The 22,745-nt window shown below is 43.0% G+C and overlaps 1 protein-coding gene across 2 annotated transcripts in view; it reads right to left on the bottom strand.

Annotated features, from left to right (window-relative positions):
• The window catches only part of DNAH9 (dynein axonemal heavy chain 9), a 190,399-nt gene that overhangs the window by 151,333 nt on the left and 16,321 nt on the right, over positions 1-22,745 (bottom strand). For both annotated transcript variants that reach the window (XM_088661670.1, XM_035104728.3), the window contains exons 13-24: positions 21,316-21,571; positions 20,615-20,856; positions 19,938-20,073; positions 19,256-19,452; positions 18,736-19,160; positions 18,076-18,298; positions 15,768-15,934; positions 12,462-13,332; positions 11,213-11,343; positions 9,835-9,961; positions 5,599-5,751; positions 2,748-2,873 (exon numbers count right to left, since the gene is read on the bottom strand). In XM_088661670.1, coding sequence (XP_088517796.1) covers positions 2,748-2,873; positions 5,599-5,751; positions 9,835-9,961; positions 11,213-11,343; positions 12,462-13,332; positions 15,768-15,934; positions 18,076-18,298; positions 18,736-19,160; positions 19,256-19,452; positions 19,938-20,073; positions 20,615-20,856; positions 21,316-21,571 — 3,054 coding nt within the window. The remainder of the gene's footprint in view (positions 1-2,747; positions 2,874-5,598; positions 5,752-9,834; positions 9,962-11,212; positions 11,344-12,461; positions 13,333-15,767; positions 15,935-18,075; positions 18,299-18,735; positions 19,161-19,255; positions 19,453-19,937; positions 20,074-20,614; positions 20,857-21,315; positions 21,572-22,745) is intronic.

The following is a 22,745-nucleotide window of genomic DNA, read 5'->3' on the forward strand; positions in this document are numbered from 1 at the left end:
CATGCTATGGTCCATGGGGTCACGAAGAGTCAGACACGACTAAACGACTAAACAACAACAACAGAGGGACCTCTGTGTATAGTGTAGTATATAAATTCAATAAATAATAATAGTAATAATCTTCTTAGCATGATGCTGAATCCTCCCAAAATGATTTTTTTTCATTCATAGAAAAACATCCATGAAGAAATATGTGGTTAAAAAAAATGTGTCAGAAAACAAAAGGACACCCAAAATAATTTGTGGATAATTCCTGAAAAGGCTACATGGATTTCGTCTACTGATACAATGCTTTACTACAGGGGTATTCTGCCATCGTATAAAATTGTTACAGATGAATAAGTCCAGAGATACTTCAGGAATTTTCCTTGAGATGTGAGCTGGGACAGATTGCCTATTTCCCATCACTACACCCTCTCCAGCATTAACCAGTGTTTCCCAATTTAATGGGCAAATGTTCCCAGGAGATGGCAACTCATCAAATGAAAAATCCACCAAAGGAAGAAGATAAATTGCAATTACCCTGAAGTAAAAAGACGCCTCAAAGGCCATACCTTCCCACAGGGTTATGGCCACAAAAGATCATGCAGTCATGGCCTAGAATAAAACCTGGGATTTAAACATTGCCGATCCCAAAAAACATCCCCACTGGCCACCTGCATTAGGTAATCTATGAGAAGCCATAAAAATGTGATATATAGGATTATTGCCACTTAAAGGTCAAAAGATAGAAACGGTAGCTTAACAAATATTGCAAGTCAAAATAAATCATCAGGAGGGGGTGCTTTTTCATAAATGAGGGTAAGCAAAAGACCTATGCCATAAAGCTTTGCAAATGATTCTGAAGCAAAAAAAATATTTCCAACTTCTTAAAAAAAACTAAAACTGGTGAAAATACCACCCGTATTTTTTTTCAGTGTCCAAATTCTTAATAAAAATTTGATTTCCATATTGGAAAAACAACCACCACTCAATATTTATTTTTTATTTTTTAAAGGCAAAGCCATGTCCTCCAAGCTTCTATTTATTACATATGGAGAAAATGGCTTTTCTTTTCTTTTCTTCCTTTATAGCAAAACTAAAATCCTCTGAGCTGTAAAAAGCATCTGATAATCTTTAGTCACTGGCAACCCAATTCTTAAAGCACTGACCCAGCTCAAAAGCTATTAAATTGGAGCGGGTGTTTGCAGAGGGTGGAAAATTATAAAAAGTTTAACTGTTAATGCTTTACTGTTAGCCATCGTTTCTTCCAGGGTAGGCGCTGCCTTTTTCACCCAGTTTGCAAAGATCTGAGATATGCAAGCTCCTCATTCTCCCACTGTGGCTCCCCCACAGCAAGGCTCATGTGCTAATGTTCTTTTCAGACTACAGAAGCTTTTTTGTTTTACAGAAAGCTACCATAGGACTCCTATTTCCCAACGATCCATTAGGCTGCACTTCAATTCTGAACTCTGGTAAGCAGTCTACTGCCAAGTAAGTAATTGACGCTTAACAACCAGAAGTAGCATCTGATGAGAATTTCGCAGCCAGGGTGCAAGCGGGTGCCCCAGAGCACTGACACGGCTTTGAAACTCCCATTGTTCTAGGAGCATTTTGTGATAGGGAATTTCATTAGCGTGAGCCGTTTCTGATCTCTGGGCGCTGTACTGGGCCTAAGATTTCAGAATAAAATTGCGGAGTGGAAGGAAAGGAGAACCTGTTTCTGCCTCCCCACTTCTAGCCATAGCTGCCAAGTTATCTCTTTTTTTCAGGGATTTTCCCTTATGCTGAATAGGCTTCCTCGCGAGAAAAGGGAAAACTTGGCAGCTATGCTTCTAGCTACTCTCTGAAGACTGGAGAAGAGACCCTCTTAAGAATATTTTACGGGGGTTGGGCAGGGGAAGGAATAGACCATGTGAAAAATGAATATTATTTCAGCGGCAGTTCATTCATTTTCAGCTTTGTATTCTGGTTATAAAATTCTGTTGTTGTGCCCATAACCCAGGTTTAAGGTGCCATTTAGCTCCTAGCTTTCATACCTGTTTCTAATACTGCCCATCAAATCTGGAAAAAAATGCACTAGTTGCCTATTATCTTCTGGGCCTAATTGAAGGTGTTATGGGGTTTAAAGTCCTAAATGACCTAGGTCCAAAATAACTAAAAGAACGCCTCCTCTCATACTGACCTTCCCAAGTTTTAAAATCTGCAAGGAACCTTTGCTGAGGGTCCCTACACCTAATGAGATTCTGTGGGGTTAAAGACCTGTGGGAAGATTCTCTGTGGTGGCCCCTCACCTTTGAAATGTCCTCTGCTCTGAGGTGTGTCTCACCAAGATACTGCTGTAATTTCATCAGCAGGTGAAATTTGCCCAGGCCTTTGGGATTTTCCATTTCTGTCACTGTTGCTTGTTTTACCTGCAACTAAATTCTGTGCAAGCAACTCCCTGTAGAGAATGGCTACCACTGGTCAGTTATCGTAAGACTGACCAGGGCTGAATCTACACATATATTTAAAAAAAACACTGTGAAATGCTTTTAAAAATATATTTTTAAATGGAATTTACCATTAGCTCACCATCACCATCTTGTGTCACATTTGTATAATGCACTTAAAACATTATATTTGCAGCTATATAGCTAAGTCCCAGGTGCAGCGGAAATGACAGCTACTCAAGCTAAGAAGGCATAAAATGGGATTTGCCCCAGAACCATGCTTAGCCCACCCTACACACCACGGATTGTTCATCTGAAGAGGAAACAGAGCAGTACCTGTGCTGGGTAGTCAAAAAGCCACTGTTCCCTTGCCTTTTCCTCATAAGCCATCACAGCCTCTGTCATCTCGTGTCTCACAGTGGCCCGCATGTGGTCCAACACACGGTTCAGCCAGCTCTCCACCTAGGGGAGAAGAGGAATCCAGGAGGCAATTACCATCAAGCGTTACTCACCCTGGAGGTGGTGGTTCTTCCCTCCCTGAAACTACAAAAAAAGGATTGCTGCTCAAGGCAAGAGGCAACTTGTCTTGTCCCCTGTGGCCCCTAGAAGCACCTCACCACCATTCCATCTTTATGCCATGCTTAAGACAGCAAAATACAAAGGGGGGCATTCTTCGTTATAAAAACTCTCCCACTGGAAAGTGTCCTAAGCGTGAACTTAAGCACTTTTAAAAATCTGGAACACTGGCTCATCTAGCTCTGTATCACTGACACTGGCTTGCAGTAGCTCTCCAGGGCTTCAGATGGCTGTACCTGGAGATGCCAGGGTTCAGCCTGGGACCTTTGGGGTAGAAGGCGTGTGCTTCGCTACTAAGCTGCGGTCCTTTTTCTTCTGAAAGACTTGCCTTTTGGGTGGCCAGAAAATTGCAGGATTTATTTTCCTGTTTGAAGTTGACCTCTTGCTTTATTCTATTTATTCTATTACAGCGGGGTTTTATGCTTATTTCCCGCCCACAAAATTGTAACCAGACCCAACCATTCGAGATGAATCAGGTTATAAATAAATTAGTTTTAAAAGCAGCCTTTCCTCTTGCATGCTCACCGTATAATATTAACATCAGGGTCACTTCATACATAAATGCATTTTTCTACCAAGAGACAATATCACTGTCGAAAAATACGTGTGTATTAAGGGTATTTACATAAGTTAAGAGTTATAGGGAAATTGACTTTATAGATCTAAATATATGTTATCAGAAAATCAAGCAGTGAAATTTAAAAAGAGAGTGAACATCTCTCATGGTTTAAATTTAAAAAAAATCAGATGGTTTGTCTGCTTTTAGTGGAATTGCTCACTGGTCAGTTAAAGAAGGTACTGTAACATAATTTGAAAAAAGGTTTGATAAACATCTCTCTCTCTCTCCATATTATAGACACATATAAGGTATTATGGAATGGTGGTTAACTGGAGCAAGTAAATGAATATACGATGTGCTGGGTTCAGGTTATAAGTGACAATATTCATAAACAAGTTTCAGAATATTTATTAACAACAGTAAGGAAGCTTTCCTTTTAACAAGATGCTACTATTTTCTTGATTATAAAAGCTGTTTATACCAAGTCAGAGAATTAAGTCCATGTAGGTTCAGTAATATTAACACTACTGACTAGCAACAGCTCTCCAGGGCTTCAGGCAGGGGTCTCTGCTAACCGTATCTGGACCAAGGTGTCCTTCTGGAGTTGGCAGCTACTGCTTTGCAGGGGTTCTGCTCTACTTGGATGGCCAACTCTAGGAGGTTTTGGATAATACTGCCCAGTCCTGTAGACTCTCCGGTGTGGAGTTCCACAAAACTCTATATCTTGTCCTCCTTGCTGCATAACATCTAACATGGAACTGCTGAGTGGGGTAATCTGGGGTTTGGAAGTGCACTGCCATAACATGCTGAGGACATGTAGCTCTGCTTCTCATTTTCCTCTTCTGTAGGTGAGGCTTTGGTTACGTTGAACCAGTGCCTGACCACAATAACGTACTAAATGAAGGCCAACTTACTGGAACCCAGTCTAGATGCCGAGTCGGCGGGTCTTATGACCAAACGAGTGATGTTCAACTGGACCCAACTGGTCCTGGATTGGGTAAAAACTGCACCCTGAAGGAATAGGGTCATAGCTTGGGAGCTATCCTGGATCCATTACTGCCACTGGCCTCAGTAGCCTCAGTAGCATGGTGTGCCCCCTCTACCAGCTTCAGCTATCCTATGAGGATAGGGATAACTTGGCTTCAGAGGTCTAGACTCTGTTTACCTCCAGGTTAAATTACTGCTATATGTTATATGCGGAGCTACCTTTAAAGATTGTTTAGAAACTGCAGAATGCAGTGGCCAGAGTAATAATGGAGATCAGATAGTATGACCATATTACATCGATCCTAGTCTAGCCTCAGCAGCTGCCAACATGTTTCCTAGCTCAATTCAAAGTGCTAGTCTTAACCTATAAAACCTTATACCGCTCAAGACCCCAAATCATTCATAGCACCACTCTGACAAGAGCCTGCCCAGACTAAGAAATGATCAGCTGATGTCATGGTGATGTGGGAGAGGGGCTTTTCAGTGGTGGCCCCCTGTCTATACAATGCTCTTTCCAGTGAGGCTCACTTGGCACTGTCATTAATATATTTTCAGTGCCAGATAAAGACCTTCCTCTATTTCCAAGGCATTTGATGGTAACTGTTCTGTTGCTCACATATTATATTCTCTGTTGTGCATAATTCATCAGCTGTTGTAACAAAATGTTATAGGTATTTTGAAGGATAAAATACGTTTTAAAATTGCATTGCTTTGTTCTTCTGTTTCAGTTTTTCCGTGCTCACTGTTTGTAAGCTGCCTTGTGATTGCTCAGGTGTAAGGCATCAAATAAAAAGGTAAGTAAGTAATACTGAATCTAATGTCACCTCAATCCATGCAGAAAAGACTCAAATTGTACAGAGAACTCTTAGGCTGATTGAACTTTCATTTTTGCTTGAATCATGTAACCAGAGTAGGTACATCACAAGGCAACCTGTTTACAGCACCCATTCAGTGTGCCAAATAGGAAATGCTCTGTTATAGTCTGCTCTGTTATAGTCTGAACAAAAACCACAGGCATAGACCTTGTTCACAGAAGGAACATGGGTTTCTTGACATCACTCTAACCTGCCCACTGCAGTCACATGGCTCGCTGAAGTTAACATATTCTTCCTCTTTGCTGTACATCCCTAAGCCCAGCTTGGTCGAACTTTGGTCTGAATCCACCTGAAATTTCATCTTGGCCATATTATCAAAGAGTTTTGAAAGATGTCGCTGGACCTGCAAAATATATATATGTGTATACAATTAGGACTGAGCACCATGCAGCTAGAGCACACAGCACTTTTCCATATTGCTTCCAAGAATAATGGCCCACAGTTAGGAAAACACAGGTGGATACCAGCTATGAACCCACATTTTCTTGCTGCTACCTTTAAAAATAGTACCATTGGACCCCTGCGTCAAAGAGAAAGACATCTTGCTTTTATTGTTCATTGTCTTTAGTTAATGCTCTTTCTCTTAGAGACCTAAGTTTTGTGAAATGCCCAGCAGCCATAATTGGCATTCAGCAGCTTACAGATCCTGAAAGCTCCTTTTATGTACAAAACATCCCTCCTTCCATTTGATAAACTGTATATAAAGCATTCTCATTCTCTACCAACTTGTCCCCTAAAGCTTTCAATTGCACTTAAATCATTGCAAGTCCAACACTAGGCCCACTAAGATAAAATTGTTGTGTATTTAATCCTCCTCCTGGAATCAGCAGACGGAGCTCAGAGACAACAATGGAAAGGCCACAGGTTTATCCATATTTGATTCTACTTGACATTTATTTTGATTTTGCAGCAAATCGCTTTAAATAGGAATAACAGACACAGCTCAAATAATTCCTCCTATCAGTGAGCTTTTCAAGGCAATATTTTCCTTTGTGTTTTCCCGTGTTTTCTGCTGTGTTCAAGGCATTGATCAAATTGAAGTTCTGAGCCCAATAAGTAGCTGAGAAGGATTCTGCGCTGGAGGAAATCAATGCCTTTTTTTGCTTTTTTTCTGTGTGCAGAAGCAGTTAGTTATATAAAGCCTGCAATAGCTTAGAATCCAGTTTAACAGGTGCAAACCTCTAAATGGTATAGGCCTGTGATATTGATGTGTTAAGTGTGGCGACATTTCACCCAATCCACCATTCTTCTGTCATCACAATATACTTTTTCCAGGTGTACTTTGACAAGCACTAAACAAGTGGAACTCAAACACAGATAGTGCTACAAGACCAAATTTTTTCATTTTTCTTTTTAATATAGTTTTTTTGTGGGAGAAAGGGATTCATCCACCGTGGCAAACAAGGAACGGACTTAGGACTCTGTCCTCCATTGTCATCTTAAAGCCCTAAAGGGGTGGAGAACCTCAGAGTAAGGGGTCTTTATCCGATCCTCAGGACTCTCCTCGACTTACACCCCCTCTTTCAAGGAGACAACACCTCAGTTTCCAATCTGCACTCCCCCAAAATGCTTTTCCCTGCTGGAATATGATTTCCTCATACTATGATTGTGCCTCATTTGCTTTGATTAACATTGAAGATGTGTATGTATTGGGGGGGGGAGAGATATAGAAACTCTTGACTTTTGCAATGTAGCCTACTGTACAAAAGTAAGAATCGCATCCCTTGCCACACCCACCATCATTGGAGTTCCTTACCACCTGTATGTCCTGTTATACCAGGCATCCCCAAACTCGGCCCTCCAGATGTTTTGGGACTACAATTCCCATCATCCCTGGCCACTGGTCCTGTTAGCTAGGGGTGATGGGAGTTGTAGTCACAAAACATCTGGAGGGCCAAGTTTGGGGATGCCTGTCCTATACTGTCCGGGAGTTGTTGCGGCTACTCCCGAGTAAAGACGCTCCAGTCCGTTGTGTCTTTAAAGGTTTTATTGTGCATGCTATTTACAGTGCAGAGATAGCAGAAAACATGACCGCCTAGTCACTCTCAGAACCCGGCAATGGCGCCCGTCAGCTTCGAGGCCAGCCTAATAACCTGGGCACCCCGAAACGCCGCCACTTCGCCCTGCGTTTGGGCACGCGCCTCAATTCGGGCGCCGGAAGGAGCGGTGTCCCTTCTTCCCCTTGCTGGCTGGGATGGTGCCTGGGCTCCAACGACTCCCTGAGCCATCCCTCCTCCCCTAGATGGTCAGAGTGGTGCAGGGGCTCTCTGAGCCCTTCCTCCACCGTCTGTTCCCCAGAGCGTTGCCAGGGCTCTGATGCCTCGCTGAGCCTTCCCTCCTCCATTCCGCTTTCCCCTGACCCGCTGCTAGCGCTGTCACTGGGCGAAGTGCTGGTCAGGATGATAGGGGGAGGCTCCCTGTAGGGAGTCCCCCTGACATATACCTTCCAATGAGTTTTTACTTTGTGTGTTCTGCATATTAAATATACATTTCTATATGACAGGAGGAGAGTCACGGCCTGCAGGGACAGAGGCAACCATCATCAGTAAAACACAGCAAGCATGGAAGAAAAGGCCAAGGGGCGTGGGGACAGTGTTGTATTATATTATATTATATTATATTATATTATATTATATTATATTATATTATATTATATTATATTATTATTAGTTCAGGGGGCAAGAATGTCATTGGATGAACTTCACGGATATATGTACACTCCATCAATACAAAGGGAGAAGCCACCTTCTGCTCTGTGTAATTCTCCAAGAAGAGACAGCATTTTGCGATGAGCCGTTAGAAATTGTTAAATCGAAAGAAGACAAGAAGCCCTTGGAACATCCTGTAAGTACAGGTAACTCATAGCCTACGTGAGGGTTCGGTTCGGAAGGTCCACGAATAAACTCAAAATTGCATAAAGCCAGGAAACCCCTGGAACCACCACTTCTCCCACCATCCCTACCTTTATGAAGCAGGCCTTGCCCTGACCACCTCTGGGAAGTACACGGAAGGGTTCTCGGAGTGTCCCAGAGCCCCATAAGCAAGGCAAAGGGCTTTAAAAGCTCCTTCTACAGCAGGTACCCCCTACTCTCTTATTTTCCTGCTGCCCATGTAAAGTTGCAATCGCACAAGTGAAATCAGCTTATGCTGCAAGTTACCCTGTACTTTAACTGTTTCAAAATTATTATTTGTTTCCTCTTCAATAAAACCGTGTTGGGTTTTTAAAGGATGCTTCTTTTTTAAAAAAAAACAATCTGAAAAACGCCACTCCGAAACTGGATGGACCTGCAGGTTAACACATAGCAAACAAGTCACAAACCAGCTCTTGACCATCCTGTCTATTTCTTGCTACTTTAATAATAATAATAATAATAATAATTTATTATTTATACCCCGCCCATCTGCCTGGGTTTCCCAAGCCACTCTGGGCAGCTTCCAACAGAAAAATAAAATACAATGATCTATTAAACATTAAAAGCCTCCCTAAACAGGGCTGCCTTCAGATGTCTTCTAAAAATCTGGTAGCTGTTTTTCTCTTTGACATCTGATGGGAGGGCGTTCCACAGGGCGGGCGCCACTACCGAGAAGGCCCTCTGCCTGGTTCCCTGCAACTTGTCTTCTCGCAAGGGAACCGCCAGAAGGCCCTCGGTGCTGGACCTCAGTGTCTGGGCAGAACAATGGGGGTGGAGACGCTCCTTCATGTTTTGTATTGCTGTACGTTGCACATATGTATTCATGCAAAAATTCCTTTAAAGTAAATAAATGGGAACAACCATTCTGAAGGGCCACGGGTTCCCCCCACCCCACCCCTCCATTACGTCCGGAGGGTTCTTTAAACAAACAAACAAACAAAAAACAACCTTAAAGCTCTCTTTCAATCTCTGTGAATTCCTTATTCTTGTCCAGGCAGAAGCGCTTCCTACCCCACCTTAAAAGAGCATGAGAAAGCAATGCCAAGGAATGAGGGAATCACAGTATAATTTCTGCATTGGACTTTGATATGTTGATCCTGCTACTTCAGTCTGGACTGGCATCAATCAGCAGAAAGATCGGCAGAGTTCCTGTGAGGCTTGCAAGTATTAGTCAGTTGAATCTTTGTGCCCAACACTCAGTAAAACCCTTCATCTGCAAGAATTCTGACACCTGGGTAAGCCCTTTGCTTCTCTCCTTTTGTGAAATGAATGTACAGTACTGACAGAGTTCTATAAAAACCTGGCGTACAGGATGTAGATGCTGCCATCTAGTGGTGTTTTAAAGACTTGCTGCTTCTCGAAAGGAAGCTTTATGGTCAAGGTCACAAACAAAGCACTGGTAGAACAGTGTCTCCTTCCTACAGCAAGTACCTCACAGTTGAATCAAGCACATTCTACCCCCCCCCCCAAAAAAGCCATTTCCATTGGTAGAAAAGCAAGCTGAGGTGTCTTACCAGCTGCGGGTTGGTGCCATTCGAAAGAATATCCAGTAAGTCGGCAGAGGAAATAAAGTAAAACCTAGGAAATGCCAACCGCTTGGTGTCCAAATACTCCGCCAAAGCTTTCTCACACAAAGACAACCTGGCAAAAACAAGCACAAAAGAATGTGCTCAACGTATATAAAAGTGCAGAAAACAAAGAAAAACCAAACATACCTTTAGAAGAAGCACATACTTTGTCTCGCTAACTTTGGGAGGGGAGACACTTTTTGGAGAAGCTTCACTGCTTTCATGTGTTACAAATATGTGTTTTCTGCCACCTGTGCACATCAGAGCCACAACCAATCCCTCTTGGCTGGCATATGCACCTTTAATATGCTCACAGTGGACTGCTTGAGATTGTTGCACACACGTATTACTTTCTGGCAGCGCCACTGCACATTTTAAGAGCACAGTTTCAGAATACAGTGGTACCTCGCAAGACAAAATTAATTCGTTCCATGAGTTGTTTCATGTTGTGATAATTTCATCTTGCGAAGTGTGGTTTCCCATAGGAATGCAGTGAAATTTAATCAATGCGTTCCTATGGGGGGGGAGTGCAAAAAAAGGCGCCGACTCACCCGCCATGGCCGCTCCGGAAGTTCTTAAGGCTCTGGGGAGGGGGAAGCAGGAGGAGGGCCAGGGAGAGGCTTAAGGTGAGTGAGGGGGGATCCGGCTGCTCGAAGCCGGGCGATGGCGGGCGGAGGAAGCACGAGGTGGGTGGGACTTTCGTTTTGCAAAGTTTTCTATGGCACGGCCATAGAACAAGTCATCCATTCATTGTGTGAGGCGTTCGTCTTGCGGGGTACTACTGTATAACATGTGAAACAGCCTGAATGTCCTCAAAATGGCTTTTTTAAAATACATTTTTATTGGGTTTCTTTATTATAACAAATTACAAATACAATTATCCAAACTTTATATTTTACAATCCCCACCCTCCCATTGACTTCCCTCATCTTCCCTTTCTGGTTTATTACATTACTTGTTATTTTCTGCATGTTAAATAACAATACATGTTATTGCTATCTTTCATCTTTTCTACTTAAATAAAGTTGTGGATGTTTATTCAAAGCCTGCCATTGAGTCCATCTCTTTTTTTGTTTCTGTAAGTAAACTGTAAAGGGTTCCCATTCTTTTTTAAAGTCACTAGTGCCCTTTTCATGTAATTTGTCTGTTAACTTTGCTCATTCTGTGTAATTCATCAATTTGATGTCCTCAAAATGGCTCTTAAAGAGATGTAGAACATTTATGATTATCTAAAACCAGAGTTTCCATTACATACATGCAAAAGGAATCCATTCCTAACCAGGAATAGCATTTCAAAAGCTTCTGCCATGCGAGTCCTACCTACCTGCTTTGGATATCTTCCAGTTGCTCATAAAGGCCAGGCTTGTTGGTTGCTTCCACTACATTTGGGGTTCTTTCAGCATCATATGCCAGCTCTTTGAAATCAACATCAATTCCTTCAAAACGCTTGGAATGCTATGGAAGACAAGAAAGACAGGAGGTCCTGCTGCCTTGTCATATATATCCCCAGCTTCAGTATATCCCCTTTCAGTAGCCAGGCAGCTAGGTGCAGCCAGTTTAAATTTGGGTAGAGAATGGTGCCCTAGGAAAGTTGATCTGATGATTGAGGGAGAAGCCTGAGGTCAGATAAGGGAGGATTTCTGAGATTCAAAGGCTCTGGGTCCTATGTGGGGCCTTCAAGGGGGCCATGGCTCTCTCCCCACTGACTTTGTGGAGAACTCTGGACAGGAGGGCCGAGGTGAGTGGGAGGAGAGGCATAAAGGAGACCTGGAAGCAGAGGGGCCTTGTAAAAGTCAGGGCAAGAAGCTTAGGGTCACAAGCCTGGTCCAAAAGTTTGTTATGTATTCTCTGCCTTCCTGCATGGCTGGAGGATATAAACTGGCATATCTGAATGCCTCATCACTCCTCTTGGCCCCGGTCATTTCTCATTAACACAAGAGATTTCTACAGAACTTAGCCAACGGTTCAACATGCTATACCAACTTCTTTTCATCTCCATCACATTAATTAGCAGGAGTGAAGTACATTATTTATATTACCTTTAAGTCACTTCTGCTGTCGTGACTTCCGCTAAAATAGGGATAACAGATAGCTAAGCTGGGCACCATCATATGTTATGGGACTAAAACTCACATTAGCCCCAGCCAGCAGGGCCAATAATCAGGGGTGGTGAGAGTTGCAATCCAGAAACATCTGACACTAACACATGTTAAGTCACTCCTCCACTAAAGAATCGTGGGAACTGCAGTTGGGGAGAGTACTGATACTTCTTTATTGGAGATCCCCCAACCATGACACAAGTTTCAGGGTGCCCTAGTAAACCATCTTAAGCCTATAGACGGGCTCTCCCCAAAATAATAAACAGCAGCAGTCCAACACATGATTTTTTGGGTCTGTGAGAGGGAACTATTTTGTAATTGCAGCTCCCATAATCTGTACCGGGAGCCAGTGCCATGGAGTACCTTGAACAATTATGCAACTGAGTAAGCAGCCTCCCTTAGGTTGATGCTCCCTAGGGAACGGAGAATCACCCTTGGCGCTTTCCTGTAGAAAGCAGATAGGATTTTTATTACCTCCGGAAGTTGTGCCCGGATATCTTCCGATCCAATGAATATGCTTTCCAAGTGAGACCAAGTCCGCTGAACCTCAAACCAGATGGAAATGACGGAGTCTGCCGTAGACAACTTTCTCTGCCAGAAAGACACTTCCTCTAAGAAGAAAGCAATGTATTTGGATGTCATCAGGTTCTGCAGCTGGACTTGGTTGTCTTCAAGGGTCTCAATGAGCTCCTCGTCAGATTTCAGCAGGGGGACATTTGTGCGGGGGTGAGGTTCGTATTGGAATTCCATGCTGGCCCAGGTTGTCTTCAGCTCTTTCACAACCTTCTCCATGCTCATTTCTTTAACTGCTTTGTCCACTATGCTTCTCACCTCATCCTCAAAGTTATGCAGGTTGAGTTTAAGCAGGTCTGCCAGGGTGGTGTCTGCATCCATGGTGAACTGCACACCTGTGGCTTGCATCAGCTGGTTCCAATGCCTCTCTCGGATGGCCGGATTCTGCAGTTCTGACACAGCCCTCAGAGATGTCAGGATGTTTTTCACTTTGTTGTCCAACCCGGAGAAAGCATCCCAGGCCCTCATTTCCTTATCCAGGCTCCGTGTGTCTTTGGCGAACTTCTTGCACTCCAGCTCCATGTTTTCAATGTTAATCTCTCTCCATTTCGTAGTCTCCCAGTCATTCATGCTAGAGAGCACTATGGAGATCATATCCCAGAGTTCTTTAAGAATACGCACTTCCCTTCGGCACTGCTTGAGCTGTTTGTATTCTGGAACACTAACTTCAAACAAATCAGCTGCATCATAAATCGAGGTCATGGTAACTTCCATCTGCATAAGCTCTGTGTGGGATGCATCCAGCATTTGGTAGGGATTTGTTGTGTCAAACCTAGGAAGCAAGTTTTAAACTGCATTCAATCATGACTAATTCCTTCCCTAGAAATGCACTAGATCCCCAAACACTAGCAAGTATGTGTGCAATGAAACATAAATAAAGAGACATACCCAACTGCAAATTGTAAAGAGAGGGCCCACACATTTCTGAATCTTTCCCTCAGACTTTCAGACCTAACGTAGCTGCCCCTCCCACTCTCTCTCTCTCCAGGCGCAACCAAAAACTATTCCAGAACTATAAGCAGGGCTGTCTTAAGCATATGCAGCGCCAAGGTGCAAAGATCCACCCGGCACGCCCCCCCCCCAGGTTGTCCAGTCCCTGGCACACAGGACGGAGCCGGCCAGCCACCTCAGCGTCTCACTGGCTCGGTCGGCCCCCGAACTCGGGGCACAGAGCCACGTGCAGCAGAAGAGCCCATCGCGGTGCTCTGACCAACGGCCAGGCTCTTCCCCGGACTCAACTCTTGGGCCCCAGATTCTCGGCCTAGCGCCCCTGAGAGCCCGGCGCCCAGGTGCCCCCACACCCCTAGCGCCTATGGGTAAGATAGCCGTGACTATAAGCCTTGGACCATACATCTTATCCCCTAGACCATAAAATGAGAGGCAATAAAAGGCAAAAGCAAATTTTTAAAAGGTCACCCAAAAGTGACATTAAGCTTCTATAGAGGCTGTCTCTCATAATCTAACATGACCTGAAGCAAGCCGAGCTGTGCTGCTCAACCCTTCTGGTAGGGTTGCCATATTTTAAAGAGCAAAAAAGAGGACATATTTGCCAGCGCCTGGGGTGGGGGTGCAGTAGAGAAAATGCTGGCCTAGATAGCCCTATGGTTTGGTCCTGTAGGATCCTTTGTATGGCCCCGTGGGCTCAGCCTAGAAACTCTAACCACTGTGTCATGTTGGCTCGCAGCTTAATTGTTGAGATAATCCTCTAAGGCCCTGTTCCCCCACCACCTTAAGCACAGTAGGTGAGCCACAGGATAGGGCAGGCATCCCCAAACCCGGCCCTCCAGATGTTTTGGGACTACAATTCCTATCATCCCTGACCACTGGTCCTGTTACCTAGGGATGATGCGAGTTGTAGTCCCAAAACATCTGGAGGGCCGAGTTTGGGGATGCCTGGGATAGGGGCTTTCTGATGTTGATGATAAGGAAGTTCAGCCTCATCACAGCACTCCTTTTGATGCACAGTTTCCCCCTCCAGCATATTGACTTCTGAGTTTATTGTTGTTTTAGCCTAATTGCATGCATTTTATTGTCTGATATTCTTTTAATTTCCTATCATGTTGTTTGCTCCTTTGATTTATTTTTCTTTTATGACAAAGTCTACATCTGTTGAAAATAAGTAAAGGAATAACCGAACACACGTCTGAATTAGCTCTTGTCCAATTTTAACACTCCTGGAACAGCAGTCCCTGTGTGCGCATGTGCTCCCTTCGTACCAAAGGGAAAAAATGAGGACATTTTGGCAAATTCAAAAAATCCGGCAGGACAGAAATTTTACCCCCGGATTTTTGAATTTGCCAAAATGTCCTCATTTTTTTCCTTTGGACAAGAGCTAATTCAGACGTGTGTTTGGTTATTCCTTTACTTATGGCAACCCTACTTCTGGTGAGAAGAGGAAGAAGTTTTTGACTGAGAAAGCAAAGATGAGGTGGTGGCCAACTCAGGTTATATCATCAACTTAGAATTTTCAATTGAAGCAATGGCTTGAAAAGGTCAAGGACAGAACAATGTTTTCACCAACAATGCATCAAACTTGTGACCCCACCGTAGGGTGCAAAAAAATGGCAATGCAAACCATCCATGCAAAAGGCTTAAACATACAGGTGAAACTCGGAAAATTAGAATATCATCGAAAAGTGCATTTATTTCAGTAACACAACTTAAAAGATGAAACCAATATATGACATAGATACATGACATGCAAAGCAAGATATGTTAAGCCTTTATTTGTTGTAATTGTAATTATTTGTCGTTCGGCAGGTCAATTATAAATGGAATATAATTAATGAAATGTAATAGCGATGTTTATTTTTGTATTATTGTAACTCTTTGTTTTATTACTGTGGAATTTCCCAAAGAAAACATTTGTAAAAATTAAAATTAAAAAAAAGTTGCATTATTGAAATAAATGCACTTTTTGACGATATTCTAATTTTCTGAGTTTCACCTATACATAAATATTCACTCTTCAATGGCTCCTACTGAAAAAAGGGTAAGCAAAGATTACTGTTTTTCACAGTCAAGAGTTGGGCACCAAGGGCACAAGAGATGTCATACTAATAGTATGCTACTGTAGGGAACGGTCCTATTAATGGCCTTTGTTATTTGGCTGATTTTATCTTTCCTTGGTAGCTGAGATGAAAAGGTAAACACTGTCACTGATGAACACACAAGTCCTCCATCTTTTACACTGCTATCTGCTCCAACCTGAACGGTGCCTGTTGGTGAAATCGTTCCCTGAATTTATGTTGCTCCACATCAAACACAGCACACTTCTTGCGGAGAACCGTCACTTCATTTCCCTGCAAAGGAGCTACATGATGCTTCATAGTTATTGCCAGCTTCTTCACATGGCTCCATTTTTCTGGCAGCTCCTAGAAGCAAATTGAGATGACAACAAAGAAAGATGCTGGCGGAGAGCAATCTCAACTTGAACTAACGTGTCTCCAGCCTGTTTGTGTACAGTGTGCACACACTGCTGGAACACACCAAATTTTACCTTTGCAACAGCAAGACCATGATAATTATTTTGCCAGGAAATAATTGGCAACATTATCCCTTGCTAACCAATACATTGTCCTAATTGTTCCTTTCCCTCCTCCCTGATTTGGAGACCACTGGTGACATGCCAAAAGAATTATTTTAGTCCTATATGAAGATGAGGAGTGTATTTGCCATGGTCTTGAGTTATTAAGCACCATGCCTGCATTCTCAGTAGACTAGTACAATTGAAGCTTCTGAATCCCCAACCCACTTAAAAGTTGTTAGAATGCTAATGGGTGAACATGCATGTTTCAAGAAGAACACTGAATAAAAATAAAATATTGCATTAATAGGTGAAAAGAAGTGTTTCAAGAATAGTAATAGATAAAAATAACATATTGAGCCTAAGCTAAAATTCAGCAGCGTCTCTACAAAATATTTTGAAAAGCATCTCAAGACAGGCTTAAACATTGGCATTTCAGCAGCTGAAGTGCAACAAAATTAAATGGACAGCAATGATTTGCTGTCCAATCCTAGGCACATTTCTCAGAAGCAAATCTCACTGATTTCAATGGTACTTATTTCCAAGCAAGTTTGCTTTAGGGCTCCAGACTCAAGGTGTAACATTCAAATTGCTTACTCCAGAATACTTCCCAAATACTTCAATGGAGCTATTACCTGATGTTATCACACTGAGGTGTGCAACTAGGATTTATTATTTTCATATAAGTACTATTTGGGAGTGCTCAGCGCTGCCTGAGATTGTTTAGAAACCAAAAACTACTGTGTTTCATAAATAGATAATATAATTTGCAAGCTTGGGGCCATCACACCTAAAATTGGGTGAAATCATGTTTCTGTCTGCTCTGCCATCTTTATTCAAAATGGCTCCTGGCATCCAAACATCAACGAAAAACCCCACTCTTACCTCTGGAACCCTTGTGCCGAATTTGGTAACAATGTCTTTAGTGGCAGCTAAACCTAAGCCAAAAAAAGGTGAAGCCACATTTCGGTCAGCTATCGTGATTCAAAATGGCAGCCAGAGTCCAAAGGTCAACGAAGAGCTCCACCCTAACCTCGGGAACTCTTACGCCAAGTTTGGCAATTATATCTCAAGAGGTGTCTGAATGTATATAAAACAAACTAATGGACAGACAGACAGACAAACCACTTTACCAAATGTATAGTAGACTAGTGAGAGAGTACAGCAGTGCCCAAGAATTTTTAGAAACCAAAAATTTTAACGGATTGTATAATTTGTCAGTTTGGACCAGTCATGCCAAATATTAGGTGAAGTCACATCAAAATTACATTTTGGTCTCCCATCTTGATTCTAAATGGCGCCAAGCATCCAAACATCAAAGACCCCCACCCCACCCACTCCTCACTTCAAGTACCCCTGTGCCAGGTTTTGCAACAGTATCTTGGGAGGCAGCCAAATTATAGAAAATGAATGTCCAAGCATACAAAACGTTTCCCCCCAAAATAGTATACAGTATTATGGATTGTATCCAACAGTATTCATGCACAAGTGAAAGGGGCTTCCACCTATGCAACAAAACTTCCCTTTCTTCTCTCCCTGTGTGCTCTGCAAATATTCTTTGGAGGGTTGGGAATCCTCTGGAACAGATTGGGATGGCATGGGAGGAGGGGAAGTTTGTTTGCACAACATTGCATACATTGTATTTCTAGCCTATTCTTCCTGCAGAAAAAAGCTCAGAGTTGGTTTCTTCCTAACCAGATGCTGATCAGTTCCACATCTTTGTAGTTCCCCCAGTGCTGTAAGATTGAGTCTTCCCTGAAAATTTGCTTGGGCCATGTAAATGAAAAATATCTCAATGAAACTTTACATTATTGAATTAGACCAGCCCTCCAATAGTTCCTTGCATCATCCATCTATCAGAGCAATCTTCCTACATGTGCTGCATATCTAAAAAGCATGTGTTCTGAGGATAACTCTGTTCACAGATGAATGTAGTTCAGTTTTTAATCTGTCCACACATTTGCATATTAGCAGCATGTTTCCACCTACCTCCAGCTGCTTATAGACTTCCCCTGGCAATTCTTGCTCATAGATCTTCAGCAATTCAATTGTTTGTTTCAAGGGCTCAAACATCTCATCAGTGCTGGTCTGTCTATCTTTAACAGCCAATAGGTGGCCCATAACTTCCACCAAGCCCTCATAATCTCCACTCTCCACCATTTTGCTCAAACCAATCTCAGCAACTTTTACGAACTCTTCAAGGTCAGCCAAACTAAAGACAGTGAAAGAGGACATACATTGAAAACATGTTGAGGATTGTGAATATTAAGCAGCCCTACCACTAACAAGCAGGAGTGGGCAACCTGTGATCTTCCAAATGATGCTGGACTCCAGCTTCCAATGGCTACAGCCAACAAAGCCAACGGGTCAAGGATGATGGAAATTGTAGTGCAGCAACATCTAGAAGGCAGCAGGTTTCCAACTCCCACCCCTAAAGCAAATAACAGGAAGAAGCAAAGAAAGAGTCATTTCTAGTTCTGCCAACCCTGTATAGCCAAAGGGAATCACAATTTCCAAAAAAAATAAAATGGGATTGAAAGTGGCTAACTTTAATAACTTAACTGTTGTGTGGCCTTTCTTCTATCCTTAAACAGGAATCACACAAACCCTAAAGGCTATTTAAGTGGTGCAACAGCGAAACAATGATACCTGTGAGTCACATGATCAATGAGGTGCTGCTTGAACATAAAGCTCCAGTTCTTAATTATACTCAGAAGGGACAACTTGAAGGGGTGGGCATCAACTTTCATCCAGCTGTCAAATACAGTGACTGGCTCCAGGCATCTTACTTCCTCATAGACCTTCTCATAAGAGTCTATCTGCTCTTTGAACTGCTGCAGTGTAGGAGGGCTTTCTGGGACGCCATCCTCAGCATGGGCCTCTATCTCCTCTGCAGTGAGGACATGGCTGTACAACAGGAACTGGCGCATGAATTCTTTCCTGTCATCCACGTAGAGATATGAGTAGTGGTCAAAAGAGCTGCGGTAGTCACAACAAGTTGACATCATCTTCCGGATGCGATCCATTAGGATGTGGCGCATGTCAGCAAGATCAGACATCTCCTCCATGTCATCCTGAAGAGAGAAGGAATACAAAGCTAGGTTACTAAACAGGACTGAAAACAATCACCCAGATGCAAAACAGGACAACAGCCGACCAAGGGCAAGACCTGGTAATGGGAGAAAGTGCTGTGGTCTGCAAGCCTGGGAACCAGGGAAGACACTCGATATATATCATTGACAAGAGCCTCGACCAAATCATAAAAACCATCACAGGCACCAGCATCCAAGGAAGGGCGGAATATCATCTCTGGAACAGACAAATCCAGCTGCACTTTGAAGAGGGGAGCAAGGCCTGCCTTGGAATCTGTAAGACAGAATAAGAAGGTGGACTAAGTTTCAGACAGTTCCTACCAACCTCCCCAATGGAAATTACTAGTGAATATAGAAACACAGACACCAGCATAATAGCAATGACAGAAGCATACTTTTTGATTTGAATGTGTTATTTTTGTCATCAGCAAAGTAAATTAATTTATTTGTGGCATTTCTAGTGAAGGGTCCCAGGGTGAGAATACAACATCCTTAAAATGCAACAGTAAATAAATAAAAATGCAGAGGAAGGTGAGCAGTTTTTACAGGACAAGTATCTTACTTGCTTTCAGTGATTGTATATTGTGTCTAATATATATATATATATATATCTCTCATACACACACACACACACACACACACACACACACACACACACACACTACTTCTGCTACTCCCACATAATCCCAACAGCAACAGAACCACCCTCCTACCCTAGATAAATTGATAAGTAGCTTGCGTGAGCAAGGACAAGTTCACCTGTGTTTTCCAAAAGATACTTCAGTGAACATTCAATGACATTAAAGAATCCATCAAGGACAATCTCATCCACATGCTCCAAATAAGCTTTCCAAATATCAGAAGTTGGATCTGCTGCAAATAGTCTCAAGTTTTCCTAAATATATAGAAGCCACAATCAAATGAAGGTGATCTCAACATTGCAGCATTAACAAAAGGTCAGCTCTTTTGACAGTGATAACCAGTCGCTTGTATTTCTCCTGTTGTCTTACATCGTTCTAATATCCTCAGCTTATGTGCAACTTACTCAGGCTACACAGACTTCACAGTTCAAAAGGTTATTAGTATTTATAAATACTTGGAGAATATACCAGTTCTAGTGCCAACAACTTGCTGGAATACACCACTTGCAACATCTGGGGAGGAATTCAACATACCTGCACATATTGGACATGCCTAAAACAGTCGCTGCCTGTATAGGCTGAGCAACATGTTGAATGCAGATGTCAATGTACAACAAGGTAATAGCAATTTAACAGTCTGACTTATTCATGCCCCTAGGGAAAACCAGACAGCCCCATTGACATTAGCCATTTATGGCCAATTCTGCAATGATGGAAAATAAATAATTGCAGATAGCATTTCCTGGGAGAATCCACATTATAATTTATGTAAAACAAAAAACAAAAAAACTCAACCTTGATTAGTAAATGGATCTTATGCCCCGAATCTGTGATGAGTCGATAGTGTTTGTCCAGTCGTTCATGTCGACCATCTAAGTACAGCAGAGATTCTTTCTTTCCATCTTTTCTTTCAAAAACTGGGAAGACCCAAGTTTTCATGATATTCTGAAGTTCCTCAATGTTATCCTTGGTTTTCTGGATTCTTTGCTCAAGATCTTGCACACTGTGAACTAGTCGTGAAACATGTTCCCAAAGCCCTTTCAACACCAATGGAGAGAAAGTCAGCAAGCATTTAATTGACAACCCAGAAACAAACCAGATAATTTTAAAAGCGCTTTGGTTACTGAATTGCCATAAAGAATCCAGAGAGCATTTCTACCATGAGTACATCTACAGGAAGAAGACTGCAATTTACAGCATTAAACCAGAATGAATCAGTAGAACTTTGGGCCAAGAGATGGCCTAGAGCAGGCATCCCCAAACTGCGGCCCTCCAGATGTTTTGGCCTACAACTCCCATGATCCCTAGCTAACAGGACCAGTGGTTGGGGGAGATGGGAATTGTAGTCCAAAACATCTGGAGGGCCGAAGTTTGGGGATGCCTGCCCTAGATGAAGGAAGAGAAATCTGGGCCTCAAATTATTTTATTTATTTGCTTTTCTGTACACCTTCATCCCTGCTAGGTTCCACAGAACCTATTCCAGAGGTACTTCTTACCTTCTGTTTTCCAGTTCAATGTTTCTTCTGCCTCTCTCAACTGAATATCAATCTCCTGCAACTGGTCCTGTACAAGGGGGTATTCCACCTCCAGGACTGTGAGCAGGATTTTATTGTACCAGGTGACCATCAAGTCTAGGTTGGCTACCAGCTTCCGGAAAGACTCCTTGGAAGAAAAGATTTCTGCTGCTGCCTCTGGTATCTTCCCAGTCTGGCTTGGCCCAAGGTAACTCACTTCTCGCAAAACTGACACCAGCTGCAAAACACATTCACACAAACCTTTGAATTCTTTTTAAAAAGAGTCCTCTTTCTTCTTCTTCTTCATAGCACTGTTTCCTTGTCTAGAATTACTCTAATCTCAAAACTGGAGGAAAGAAAAGTTCCTGCCAGAAAACTGATGTTGATTAGAGACAATCTTGGCGCAGTTCTTAAAGACAGTCTGTTCCTTTAATATCATAAACCAGCGTGAGAGTAAAACTTGGATATCTTAGTTACTAGGACATTGCTTTTCTAGATAAATTTATGGAGGATGGGGGGGGGGGTGCAACCATGCTCCTTCTGTTCGATCTCTCAATGGTTTCCAGTACCATTCAATAACATTCTGGACTTACTAAGTGGAATCGGTATCAGTGCCACTGTGTTGTAGTGACTCTGTTCCTACTTGAGGGATCATGTCCAGAAAGTAGCAATGGGAGTGTGCTCTTTGGACCCTTGCTGTTTTCACCATGGGGGGCCACAATGCACTTTTTGTCCCAAATGCTACCCAACATCTATAACGAAGACGAAGGGAGCAGTCAGTTGAAGTTTGGCAGCAAGCTGTCATCAGTATGCTGATGATATCCAGCTCTATTTCTCCATTGCATCTGATTAAAGGAGAGACCGTGCAAGTCCTGGACTTGTGCATGGATGCAGTGGTGGACTGGAGGAGGGTCAGTAAACTGAGCTTGAATCCTGGAAAGATGGAGGCCTTGTGGGTGGGTGGTTAACTATGACCGGAAGACAGGTCAACTACCTGTCCTGGATCGGGTGGCCCTGCTGTCCGAAGGAACAGATACATTTTCAAGGGTACTCCTTGTGGCCCATCTCTTTCACTTGAGGCCCAAGTGACCTTTGTGGCAAAGTGTGTGTGTGTTTCTACCAGCTCCAGCTAGTGCACTAGCCACTGATGGAGGAAGGGGGTGTGGGGGTGCAGTCTGCCCCAGGTGTCATCCCTGAGGGGGGTGACATCGTCACGCCGCCCCCGTGGGACACTCGCCCTGCCCCCAGGTGCACAGCATGTGCGCTGCTCCAGGTGCCAGAGCAGCTAGCTCCGCCTCTGGCACCAGCAACAATCATTCCTAGACCATGACAACCTGACCACAGTGGTCCAACCACTGGTAACTCGAAGGCTTATTTACTGTAATACACCTTAGGTGGGGCTGCCCTTGTAT

This window comes from Zootoca vivipara, chromosome 2, assembly GCF_965207765.1.
Source record: "Zootoca vivipara chromosome 2, rZooViv2.hap1.1, whole genome shotgun sequence".
Classification (NCBI taxonomy): domain Eukaryota; kingdom Metazoa; phylum Chordata; class Lepidosauria; order Squamata; family Lacertidae; genus Zootoca; species Zootoca vivipara.